The sequence below is a fragment of the Cyclopterus lumpus genome, chromosome 13 (genome assembly GCF_009769545.1).
Source record: "Cyclopterus lumpus isolate fCycLum1 chromosome 13, fCycLum1.pri, whole genome shotgun sequence".
NCBI classification, from domain to species: domain Eukaryota; kingdom Metazoa; phylum Chordata; class Actinopteri; order Perciformes; family Cyclopteridae; genus Cyclopterus; species Cyclopterus lumpus.
In genome coordinates, this window is record NC_046978.1 from 18,940,539 (window position 1) to 18,953,038 (window position 12,500).

Consider the following 12,500-nt stretch of genomic DNA (forward strand, 5'->3'; position numbering starts at 1 on the left):
TGGAGGAGGGTTTAAAACACTGAATATCTGAGTGAAACGTGGACTCGTTGTTAACGCGAGACCGGGGGGATGGTGTTGATGCAGGTGTCTGGGCCAAGGGGTCATTAGAGTAACAACAGGAAGTTCTTAAATCACGTTCGGTGCATGGGGGGGGGGAGTCTGGCCCGAGCCTTGTGAGGATGAAAGTAGGTGAAAGGCGACGTGGCTTTATAGACTTGTGATGGAACTGCTGTTTTAATGCATGCGGGGACCATTTCAAAAAACCAAGCAGCTGCAGAAAGGGCTGGTTCCATTTAGCGGAGCTCCGGTGATGCGTCGGGCTTTTGTTCAAAGGTCAATCAGCTTCAATGCGATGCATCTCTGGGAACACAACCACCGGGTAAATACCAACATTTAGAGCATGAATAAAGCAGCAAACAAGTGGAATCTGGGTAAAAGGTAAAGTGGACACTCTGCCAGCACTGTTGCTGTTGTTTGCGCTGTTAGCCGACGCCATGTTGAGAGCCGTGTGGACTCAATCGCTACGCTCTGAATCGCTTTCGCTGTACGATAACTAGCTTGGGTTTTTCCGTAGTTTTGGGGATTTGCTGTCCAACCTGGTGGCATATTTCTTTCACAAAGAATTGTCCAATGCAAACGTCAAACACAACAGTCACTCTAGCTGCTCTATTTCGTGTACCGCGCACATCGTCTTAGGTTTGCACGTAGCAATTTGCTAATTAGCGCTAAATTTAAAGTTGGGAATGACTTTAGTTTCATAATTGTGGCGCCAGATGAAAAGATAAAACACCTGTGCAAAAAGTTATGACGCGCCGTTGGTGAAAACACACACACACACACACACACACACACACGCACACACACACTTCATCTTCTGTGCAAAGTTCTTCAAGGAGAGGTCAGACTGTGTGTTCCCCTGTTATCCTTCACAGGGCGTTTCTCATTCATGTCAACGCCATAAAATAATGTGTGTGTGTGTGTGTGTGGGTGTGTGTGTGCGTGTGCGTGTGTGAGCTTCCTCTTATAGAAGCGGTGTCCTACAGAACCAGTTGGTTCAATGATTACCGACCGTGGGAGAGCGCAGCACGTTCTTCAAAAGACAAAAAGACACAGCGGGGGAACAGAAACTCATGCAACGTACATGCAAAAACCAAAGAAAAAACTCCGTTAAGGAGCTCAACTGTGGAAAAAATAAGAAGTTATATATCTTAAAGGTTTGAAAACAGCCTTTTAATCGGTCACCGATCTGTATATTCTTGCCTGAATTTGATCCGATTGCATGATGCATGATCTTCCCTTATGAACCTTCACAAAATGACAGCATGCATTTTGTGAAATGCGTTTTTTCTTCTTCTGTGAATTCCAGACTTATTAAAAGGTCAAAGCTGCCGAACCTCTGGAAAAGGAGGATATGACAGTGGAGCAGACCTCTTCCTCATTCTCAATTCCCTTGTTTTGTGCAGGAGACAAACTGAGGCCTCAGCAGTCCAAATTATATAGTTTTTTTTCGGAGTTTCCCCTCTTTGTGTCACTCTTCCTTCCTCCGCTATAGAAAGAGCACGAGAACCTCGTGAACACAATAATTTAATTAAAAAAAGACTGCAATTAATTTTTTTAACTACGCAGCCGGGTCTCCTGAACATGACATTCCTATGGAACAAAAACTGAATTGTCCAAAAAGACAGATTATGTTTGTTTTTGACGTATCGCAAATACGTTTAATCAAAGTCCACCGGAAGGAAGAAGTCAGTGTGAAACCCCTCCCCAAAAAACTTTTTTTAATACATGATCTATCCAAGAAGTTTTGTTCCCTAAACCTCAACCAAGTTTAGAAAAAAAACATATAACATTGATATATGCATCCAGAAATGTTTAAAGATGATTCAACGTATTTGTGGTTTGCAGAACCATAAAATGGTAATATCTCAATCTGGACACCAGGTTGAGGCGTCAAATGAGCTTTTATTTTGGGGTGTGGCCTCTAGTTTCAACACACATATACACACACACATATACACACACACACACACACACACACACACACACTCAGTTGCACTTTCTCGACCTGATTCCAGAACAGAAACTGCCGACTCAGCAGCGCCGGGCAGGTCAGCGTGGAAGGAGCTGAGCACCTCGATCTAATCCCATCAGATAAACAGGCTATAATAAAACACGGATGCGTAATCAGCTTCCATTCACGGCGGGTTAAAACAACACTGCATCCTCTTGACGGACGGAGAGGGAATAAAAAAAAAAAGAGAGAGTTCATGTTTTATCCCCCACGGTGGCGGCGCGGCGCCCACATGGGCGTCATGTGAATGTGCCGTGATGTCACGATAAAAAGGGCCGCTTCATTGGACTAACAACGAGGGGATGAATGGTCTCATTCACGCAGCGATGCGACCGCTATCTCCTTGTCGTCTCGAGTTAAAATCAGACCCCCCATTGCTTTTTTTATGTGAAAAATTATTCCAAAAATACGGTTTGATCTTCATGAAGACGTCGAACTAACAACGTCTGTCTGAGTGCAGCGCTGATCAAAGGGAGTCCCATGATGGTGAGATATATATTTGTTGAGCGGCATCAATGGATGCTTCTGAAGCCCCCCCCCCCCCCCCCCCCCCCCCAGTGTTGGATCAATAACAACAACTGAGTGTGTTTTTAGACCGGAGCACTTCCTGTGGAAGGAGAAGGGCTTTTCCTACACTGGGTGGTGTTTCCTGTTATCTCACAAACAACCGTTGGAAGGGTTTAAATACTCACAGGGACTCGTAGTGGTAGTACTCGTATTACTAGTAGTAGTAGTAGTGGTAGAAGTAGTAGTAGTAGTAGTAGTCGTATTACTAGTAGTAGTAGTAGTGGTAGAAGTAGTAGTAGTAGTAGAAGTATTACTAGTAGTAGTATTAGTGGTAGTAGTAGTATTAATAGTAGTAGTATTACTAGTAGTAGTATTAGTGGTAGTAGTAGTAGTAGTAGTCGTATTACTAGTAGTAGTAGTAGTGGTAGAAGTAGTAGTAGTAGTCGTATTACTAGTAGTAGTAGTAGTGGTAGAAGTAGTAGTAGTAGTCGTATTACTAGTAGTAGTATTAGCGGTAGTAGTAGTAGTAGTAGTAGTAGTAGTAGTAGTAGTAGTCGTATTACTAGTAGTAGTATTAGTGGTAGTAGTAGTAGTAGTAGTAGTAGTAGTCGTATTACTAGTAGTAGTATTAGTGGTAGAAGTAGTAGTAGTAGTCGTATTACTAGTAGTAGTATTAGTGGTGGTAGTAGTAGTAGTAGTAGTAGTATTACTAGTAGTAGTATTAGTGGTAGTAGTAGTAGTAGTAGTAGTCGTATTACTAGTAGTAGTATTAGTGGTAGTAGTAGTAGTAGTAGTCGTATTACTAGTAGTAGTATTAGTGGTAGTAGTAGTAGTAGTAGTAGTAGTATTACTAGTAGTAGTATTAGTGGTAGTAGTAGTAGTAGTAGTAGTCGTATTACTAGTAGTAGTAGTAGTGGTAGAAGTAGTAGTAGTAGTCGTATTACTAGTAGTAGTAGTAGTGGTAGAAGTAGTAGTAGTAGTCGTATTACTAGTAGTAGTATTAGCGGTAGTAGTAGTAGTAGTAGTAGTAGTACTCGTATTACTAGTAGTAGTATTAGTGGTAGAAGTAGTAGTAGTAGTAGTCGTATTACTAGTAGTAGTATTAGTGGTAGTAGTAGTAGTAGTAGTAGTAGTAGTAGTAGTAGTAGTCGTATTACTAGTAGTAGTATTAGTGGTAGTAGTAGTAGTAGTAGTAGTAGTAGTCGTATTACTAGTAGTAGTATTAGTGGTAGAAGTAGTAGTAGTAGTCGTATTACTAGTAGTAGTATTAGTGGTAGTAGTAGTAGTAGTAGTAGTAGTATTACTAGTAGTAGTATTAGTGGTAGTAGTAGTAGTAGTAGTAGTCGTATTACTAGTAGTAGTAGTAGTGGTAGAAGTAGTAGTAGTAGTCGTATTACTAGTAGTAGTAGTAGTGGTAGAAGTAGTAGTAGTAGTCGTATTACTAGTAGTAGTATTAGCGGTAGTAGTAGTAGTAGTAGTAGTAGTACTCGTATTACTAGTAGTAGTATTAGTGGTAGAAGTAGTAGTAGTAGTAGTCGTATTACTAGTAGTAGTATTAGTGGTAGTAGTAGTAGTAGTAGTAGTAGTAGTAGTAGTAGTAGTCGTATTACTAGTAGTAGTATTAGTGGTAGTAGTAGTAGTAGTAGTAGTAGTAGTCGTATTACTAGTAGTAGTATTAGTGGTAGAAGTAGTAGTAGTAGTCGTATTACTAGTAGTAGTATTAGTGGTAGTAGTAGTAGTAGTAGTAGTAGTAGTCGTATTACTAGTAGTAGTATTAGTGGTAGAAGTAGTAATAGTAGTAGTCGGATTACTAGTAGTAGTATTAGTGGTAGTAGTAGTAGTAGTAGTAGTAGTATTAGTGGTGGTAGTAGTAGTAGTAGTAGTAGTAGTCGTATTACTAGTAGTAGTATTAGTGGTAGTAGTAGTAGTAGTAGTAGTAGTATTACTAGTAGTAGTATTAGTGGTAGTAGTAGTAGTAGTAGTAGTCGTATTACTAGTAGTAGTAGTAGTAGTGGTAGAAGTAGTAGTAGTAGTCGTATTACTAGTAGTAGTATTAGCGGTAGTAGTAGTATTAATAGTAGTTGTATTACTAGTAGTAGTATTAGTGGTAGAAGTAGTAATAGTAGTAGTCGGATTACTAGTAGTAGTAGTAGTAGTATTAGTGGGAGTAGTAGTCTTAGTAGTAGTAGTTGGCGTAGCAGTAGTAATAGTTGTAGTAGTAGTAGTAGTAGTGGTAGTCGTAGTAGTAGTAGTAGTAGTATTAGGAGTAGTAGTAGTAAAAGAAGTGAGACCTCTGTAGCTACGTTACCTGCTACTTGCTGCGTAACAATTTGTCGGCAGTCAGAGTTGCATTATGGGTAATGTCGTTGGCAGATTTTGATGTCAATAACTAACAGTAATTAAGTTGCATGAACCCACATTCAAGTAAAGTACCTCGAAATGTAACTAATTTGCACGGGCCGAATGTACTTCCCACCACTAAAACCCTCAATCTCGCCCTTGACCTCTGACCCCCGACCTCTGACCTCCGACGGCTGACTCACTCGGCCCTTTGCACATGTAGGAGTAGAAGCCCTCCGACTTCAGCATGATGAGCAGGGATCCCCAGCCCAGCAGCACGGCGGAGAAGAGCAGGTTCTCGATGACCGCCGTCACCGCCATCCACCAGCGGCGGGAGAAGGCCGTGGCCAGGGTGGGCGCCATCTCGGCGGCGCGGTGAGGCGGAGCCTGACCAAACAAAACGAGATGGTTACTATTCAAATATTCAACAATTATTAACTTTAAATGATGATTAAATTAATTATTAAACTGGTAACTTCAACTGTTACAGATAATATCACACACACTATAAACAAATCGCCGGTTTCCAGCGATATTGTGTTGTTATGAGAAACAATTAAGGTGCAAATAGACACAATTACAGTTCATTGTTACTCGTTATAAATACAACACACTTGTCCTAATGTACTCTTTGTTTATTGGCTGATAAAGCTGCTTCTTGGTCTCATAATAAAGTGTTTTATAAGAGTTTCTGGGCCTGAATCATAAACATGTCTTTGTTCTTGTCTGATGATGATGAGGAAGAGGAAGAAGAGGAGGAGGAAGGTAGTCTATAGGAAGGCTCCCACAAACAGAAAACAGCAAAGGCCTTTGACGTACATAAGTAAACTCCTCCTATGAATATGTTGATTAAACTTCCGCCCCCAGAGGTATCTGATTGGCTTGAGGGTTTATCCACTCTACTCCTATTGGCTGCTAGTGACTGAGCTCGTGCAGCGGCTACACGTGAGGTTGATGTTGCATTCAATATCTGTGGGGGGGGAACTGTATTAGGGGGCTTCATTGGCAAGAAAATAGCGTCTCTGGCTTTTAAAATAAAAATAAAAAAATACGTCAACAGGTTATGATTGTAAATTATTATTTTCCGTGAACGTTTCGCTGTTAAAGCGGGCGTCTGTCGAGCGCGACAAGGGATGCTTTGGTCACACTTTTTTTTTTTGCGTGTGTAGAACAGGAAAACCCCACTTCACGTGAATGCAGCGCGAGCTCCAGCCGGTTCGAACCAGCGCGGCGCGAGATTCGCCGTCTTATTCAACCGCCAGCGCTCGCGCTCGCGCTCGCGCCCTCCGACACATCTGTTGGGAGTTCACTCAACAGGCCCCGGATGATAAATATGAACACGGCGTTTTCAATTAAAAAATAAACACGTGAACCGCAGTGTAAATTTAAAAATGTCAGTATTGAAAAATATATATTTAAAAAAAACTTGGGGAAATAGCGTCACGTCTACTTGACGTCACTCATCGGCCCCCTCTGCACTGAAGACCCGAGACGAATAAAGACGACCGCGTCGTTGTGTTTTCTATCAGTTGGGCCGCGGATCTCACGCCCAGAGAACAAAAAGACAAAAAAGTATTATTGCGGTGAATGGAGAGAAGCGCTGGAACTGGTCTGAGCCGGACTGAAATCAGCTGCACCCCCCACACACACCACCCAAAAAATCTGCATCTCGGGCTGGCAAGAGTCAAGCTAGCGAGATCCAAACACCGGGATTCCGGTTGATGTTTTCAAAATAAAAGGTCCCGACGAGCGTAAATAAGTTCTACGGACTTAAAACATTAACAGTTACCATTATTATCTAGTTGTTGTGAGACGTTTAGCTTTTCCCGAACAAAGAAGCACGTCCTAAAATACTTTTAAGGAAGTCAAAATGCGTTTTTCCGAATGCGTTTTTAAAAGATGCTCTTATTCTGAAGAGAATACCGGATGTTTACGCGGTGTTTCTCATGAGTTTTCTGTAACTCGACTTAAGAGGCGCTCAGCTGTTCAGCATCAACAACAGTCCTGTGTGTGTGTGTGGGGGGTGAACTACCATCACTACTGGTTTGAAACAAAGACAGTTGACTAGAAGACAAACATGGCAACTAAACAATCGCTCAACGTTTTTCTGAGGCGCTTTTAAAAAATTTTTTATTCTAGGATATAAAATCATAACTTTCATGCAGCAATGAACGCGCTCGCCCGTCACCACCGTGCTCGAGCGACAGGAAAAAAAAGGGAAACGGAAGATATGATGACTGAAGAAAACTGTGACAATTCATCTAATCTAATGTAATAATTTGTGCATGTTTTGTTTTGTGTGTTGTTTTTTTGCTGCAGTAAATTTACACAATTGCCCAAAAAGGATCAGAGAGAGAGGCGGAAGAGAGACGGGGGGGGGGGGGGGGGGGGGGGGGGGGGGGGGGCTCAAAACAACACTAATGGGCTGAAAGTTGATAAGAGTGCAGGAGGCTGTCGCAGCTCCAGTTTCCTCCCTGCAGCCATTAAACAAAGACACACACATAAAGAGGATAATAATAAAATAAAAGAGAGCACTTTGCGGCAGCACGCCGCTCCGTGATATAAAACACGGCGTCATGGTACAGACGGTGGTTTTTCCTGCAGAATGAATCCGTGAGTCAGCGCGTCTCCTCCACTGAAGCATCCTACCTGAGAGTCTGGATGTCGGGGGGCACAGCAGAGCCGCCGCGTCCTCAGTCAAACGGCCCAAGTGTCCCTCGACGGTGAGAAGCACGCAGACTCAGACAGCGGGTTGGGACTTCACCACTAAATAAAAATAATTTAAAAAACAGGGCTGGGTCTTTTTTGGGGGGTGTCTTTGAATCACTCTTTCTCTCCCTTCCATCCCTCATTGCTGGAGCTTTATAGCAGCGCAGGAGAGGCGCACACAAACAAGCACGCCCGCTGATTGGCCCGTGGCTGAGCTAGAGACCGTCCGCAGCCAATCAGAGCGCGGCAGTGTTACATGTGTGTTGTTCCTCAATACTGTTAAAAATATAACAATATATATATATATATGTCTGGACAAAATAATAATTACATTTAATTATGTAGCCATTATAGAAAATAAAATAAAAAATACAAGCCAATAAGACTAGAAGGACATGTTAGTTTCAATGTTATTAATGCAGATAAATTAGTTTAACATCATTATTATTTTGCAATTGTGAACGTTTTAATTTCTTGCAACCCAATAACAAACTTGTCGACATTATATATATATATATATATATATATATATATACACACACATATATATGTATATATATACATATATATATATATATATATACATACACACACACACACACATATATATATACACACATAAGTATATATATGTATATATATATACACACATATATGTATATATACATATATATATATATATATATATATATATATATATACATATACATATACATACGTATATATACACACACACATATATATATATATATATATCCCACTTTTATATAATAAACACCCCCACCCGCACAATCCCATTTGTCCTGTGACGTGACTCATCTGGTATGAAGTTTACCAACTTCATACCAAACGTGCAGTTCCTAGAAACACGGGAGAAGGTCAGGGTGCACGTGGTCCGGGAGGGAAACAAAAAAAGATGTTCAGCACGGAGGGCGACACCTAGCGGGCTGCTGGAGGAACTTCATGCTGCACACTGCTGCTAATACTTTGCATTTAGATGAACCTGCAAAATAATTGATGACTGAGGAGACGTAATAAACATCTGCATATTAACAAGAATATATATAATAATTATGCATGCAAACAGTTTATTGGGAATATTGTATATATAAAAATATTTTTTTCAAAATAAGGGCACAAACATGAATATTTTGTCCTTGTAAACGTAGAAATGAACAAGGACAAACGACAAAATAAAACCAGCCATACTTATTTATTTTTTAAATATTTTATTTCTCAAATCTTTAGTATCTCATCCTTTAGTGTGTTGGTACATCGGTGCATACAGTAAGTCGGACAACAGGAGTGCATCTGTAAAAATCAAACGGGACAAACTTTTTGGTTTGAATTAAAGCTTATGAGCACAAAAAGGGAGGACACCTTGAGTATTCATCCCACGCGGTATCCGTTGTATTGCTCCTCGACGAAAAAAAAAAGGCACGTGAACAAGTTGGCGTGGACAAAAAAACAACAATATTAAAAGCTTTTCTTTCGTTTTTTCGTTTTACCTCCCAAAAACACGGAACACAAACTGTACATATGGATCACATCTCCCTCCTGAAAGCATCACGTATAAATCATACAAGCACAGAATCAATAGAAATCAACGGGGCCTTTGGCTTATAGTGCGTTTTAAAACCCAACGGTCATGAAAAGAATATTAAAAAATAACTTTTTGTGATCAGTCTTTGGTCAAAGTTAAGAGATATTTACGGTAAAACTGTTAATCTGAACTGGTGCGATGTTTATTTATGATGACAAAAATATTCTACATGATTTAATTGTCAAACTATTCCTTTAAGTTTTCTATTCCCCCAAGTTTAAACATCGCTAACATCGAACCACACTTAGCTAACGGTAGCTTCAATCTTAAGCTACTGTTGTTGTTTTTTTTTAGCTAAACCCAGATTTGAAGTTCAATAACGCAGCTTCAAATTGTGAGTTTTAGTTTTACAAGTTGGTCTAAATGATGTTTTTAAAGACATATTATTGTAGGAATGGAGAGATGTATGAAACAAAGAAGTGATGTCCCGCCCCTTCCGGTGGACCCCCCCCCAAAAAAAGATAGTCAACCATGTTTTGATCCCGTCTGAGTTGTGCCAGGAATCGATAATATGATGTTTCTCAATTAAAAAGACGAATTTTGCACGTCAAGAAACTCTAAAGACGTTTTAAAGACACTTAAAGAGTTGCGTAAGCGACGTCTCGCTTGTTATTTTGAGAGTCTCTGGATTAAAAACAGATAACAGATAAGTTTGGACGACCAAATAAGGTAGGCTAAAGACCTGTCAATCACCTTGTAGCCCCGCCCATAAAGCATGCCCTGCTTTATGGTCTGTTTGACTCTTAATGGACCATAATTTACAAGCATTAAATTTATAGATTGAGACCATAAACTCAAGCTTACAATGTTTACTGAGGGAATAAATCAAGAGAAGTAGAGTCATTTATATATACTTCTATACAACCAGAGGAGTCGCCCCCTGGTGGTCAGGAGAGAGAATGCAGCTTTAACACATGAAGCATAGACTTCTATACAACCAGAGGAGTCGCCCCCTGGTGGTCAGGAGAGAGAATGCAGCTTTAACACATGAAGCATAGACTTCTATACAACCAGAGGAGTGGCCCCCTGGTGGTCAGGAGAGAGAATGCAGCTTTAACACATGAAGCATAGACTTCTATACAAGCAGAGGAGTCGCCCCCTGGTGGTCAGGAGAGAGAATGCAGGTAAAAGACACTTCAGCGTTGGCTTCAAGACACAGAAATAAAACTCGCTGGACGTGCAAAAAAATTATATTTTAAATAGACAAACATCATATGCTCGATTCATGGCACGATTCAAAACGGGACCGACTTCACTCAGAAACCCCAAGAAGCCTTCAGACCCGTTCAGCCAAAGCTTCGCTTCTCTACGACGGCGGAGAAGGAACCTCTGAAGTCACAGCGGGTCGTAAAGCACAAAAGGAGAGAAGCTGCACGACGACGTCTAAAAAACAAACAATCTAAGCGACGCTGAACTCGACTCAGTCCGTCGCTGAGCGTCATGGAGGTTTTATTATTATTTATTTTCTTTCAGCTCGATTCACTGTGAAATAAATTAGTCAAAAGAGCAACAAAAAAAAAGGCACGATCGCCCGGCGTCGAGGCGAATAATATAAAAATCGCTGCGCTCTCCATTCCCCCCCCCCCTCGCGTACTTTCACCCCCGCGTGGTCGTTCTTCGTGGCGAATCCCTCGAAAGGATTCAAACGTACGACCGCTCCGCTCACTTCCTCTCACACGTCCTGCACACCTTCGAGAACAAACCGTTCGCCCCACCGAGTTAGAAACGTCGCGTCAGCGAGACAATTAATCCTGTAAATCGAGCAGAAAACATTAAAAAAAAGAGGCAACGGGCAACGGGCAACGGGCAACGACTAACCCTGATTTTCATCAACAACGACTCTGACTCTTCCCTCATTGGTTTCTTGGTCGTGTTCCCAAAATAAAAGCACAATAAAAACACGCGCGGCGCAAGAAAAGTGCACCAAAAATATTTGTTATTCCTTGGCCTCATATATAAAATCAGAATATTCAAAACAGTATTAATCCCCCCCCCCCCCAAAAAAATATAATATATAAACATAAATATATCAATTAGTTTCGCTAGATTTCTTCTTTTTTTTTTTTTTTTTAATTGGAAGCACGTGTCACCCCGTGCGGTGACAAGCTGGCGTCTGATTGGCTGACGGCAGAGCAGGGGGCCTGTGATTGGAGGATGGGAGAAGGTTGTCAGCTGTACGTCGGTATGAGTGTCAATCATCTGGAGTTCAGCCTGGGAGCCGTCTGGAAGAAAAACATCACGACAGGTCAGAGGTCAACAGAGACGTCTGCTCTCTGGACAGGAAGTAAACACATACCATGACAACAACAACAACAACAGGAACTTGTACTATGAACACCGATGTCTTGATTGCTTCATATTATAATTAAATAAAAGAGAGCTCAAACTCACACGCAAGGAGATAGTTAATTGTTTTTATTGTTTTTTTGATCAGAAGTCTAGTTTGAGGAAATATTTCCTTTAAAAACTGTAAAAAAACAACAACAACTACCAAAGCAATTGTTCCCAGCAAAATACATTGTAATTATCTGTGATCTCATATTCATGAAGATTTATGCATCTGTTAAGTGGGCGGGGCTTAGTGATGTCACATATTTCTGCGCACCAATCGTCTGAATCGAAAAATTGACACGTTTGTTTGTTTACGTCGCCGGCCACACCCACATTTCCAGAGCCGTAATGTTTCCTGGCAAAAAACATTTAGCGTGACGCTTTAGTAGTTTTTTTTATCTCGACGCTCTGATTTACGAACGCTCCCTGAAGGAGACGCAGTCAAGAGTTCACGCTCACCACAGACAGGTGTCCGTTCTTGGCCTTGGCCACCAGCAGTTCTGATCCGGGCGTGAAGTCGATGACGCACTCCTTCCCCTGACCCACCGTGTACGTTATACTGGGGGAGGACACACACACACACACACACACACACACACACACACACACACACCCTAAAGTTACTACAAGGAACTGTCATGTTGTGTGGATTCTGGCGCCCCCGTGTGGACCAAAGCGGTAATGTCTCTGTAGAGTCCTCCTCACCTGCCCTGGTTGATGTTGATGTTGTTTATCTTGTCGGAACAGATGGCGATCTTGGTCAGGGTCTCGATCACGTGGTCGCTCTGCAGAACCACGTCTCCCTGTGAAGACACCAACCGGACCGTCAAAAACCTGAACCAGGTGAGGTTCTGGTGGATTCAACCTGGTCCGGGTCCTCCTCACCTTCTGCTTGTTGTCCTCACTGAGCACGTGCAGAACGAACAGGCCGTCGCTGAG

At 41.5% G+C, this 12,500-nt stretch overlaps 2 protein-coding genes across 4 annotated transcripts in view; both read right to left on the minus strand.

Annotated features, from left to right (window-relative positions):
- Positions 1-7,720, minus strand: part of LOC117741324 (large neutral amino acids transporter small subunit 4-like) — a 24,446-nt gene extending 16,726 nt beyond the window's left edge. Inside the window, exons 1-2 of one of the 2 annotated variants that reach the window (XM_034548291.1) lie at positions 7,568-7,720; positions 5,122-5,305 (exon numbers count right to left, since the gene is read on the minus strand). In XM_034548291.1, the coding sequence (XP_034404182.1) occupies positions 5,122-5,281 (160 nt within the window). In that variant the 5' untranslated portion in view covers positions 5,282-5,305; positions 7,568-7,720. Of the gene's footprint in view, positions 1-5,082; positions 5,306-7,567 lie in introns of both variants that reach the window. The other variant, XM_034548290.1, reaches the window with a different exon arrangement.
- Positions 7,721-10,260: 2,540 nt separating this feature from the next.
- Positions 10,261-12,500, minus strand: part of LOC117741323 (unconventional myosin-Ic-like) — a 42,271-nt gene continuing 40,031 nt past the window's right edge. The window contains exons 29-32 of one of the 2 annotated variants that reach the window (XM_034548287.1): positions 12,447-12,500; positions 12,267-12,364; positions 12,021-12,120; positions 10,261-11,452 (exon numbers count right to left, since the gene is read on the minus strand). The exon at positions 12,447-12,500 is cut by the window's right edge and continues 17 nt beyond it. In XM_034548287.1, the coding sequence (XP_034404178.1) occupies positions 11,426-11,452; positions 12,021-12,120; positions 12,267-12,364; positions 12,447-12,500 (279 nt within the window). In that variant the 3' untranslated portion in view covers positions 10,261-11,425. The remainder of the gene's footprint in view (positions 11,453-12,020; positions 12,121-12,266; positions 12,365-12,446) is intronic. The other variant, XM_034548289.1, reaches the window with a different exon arrangement.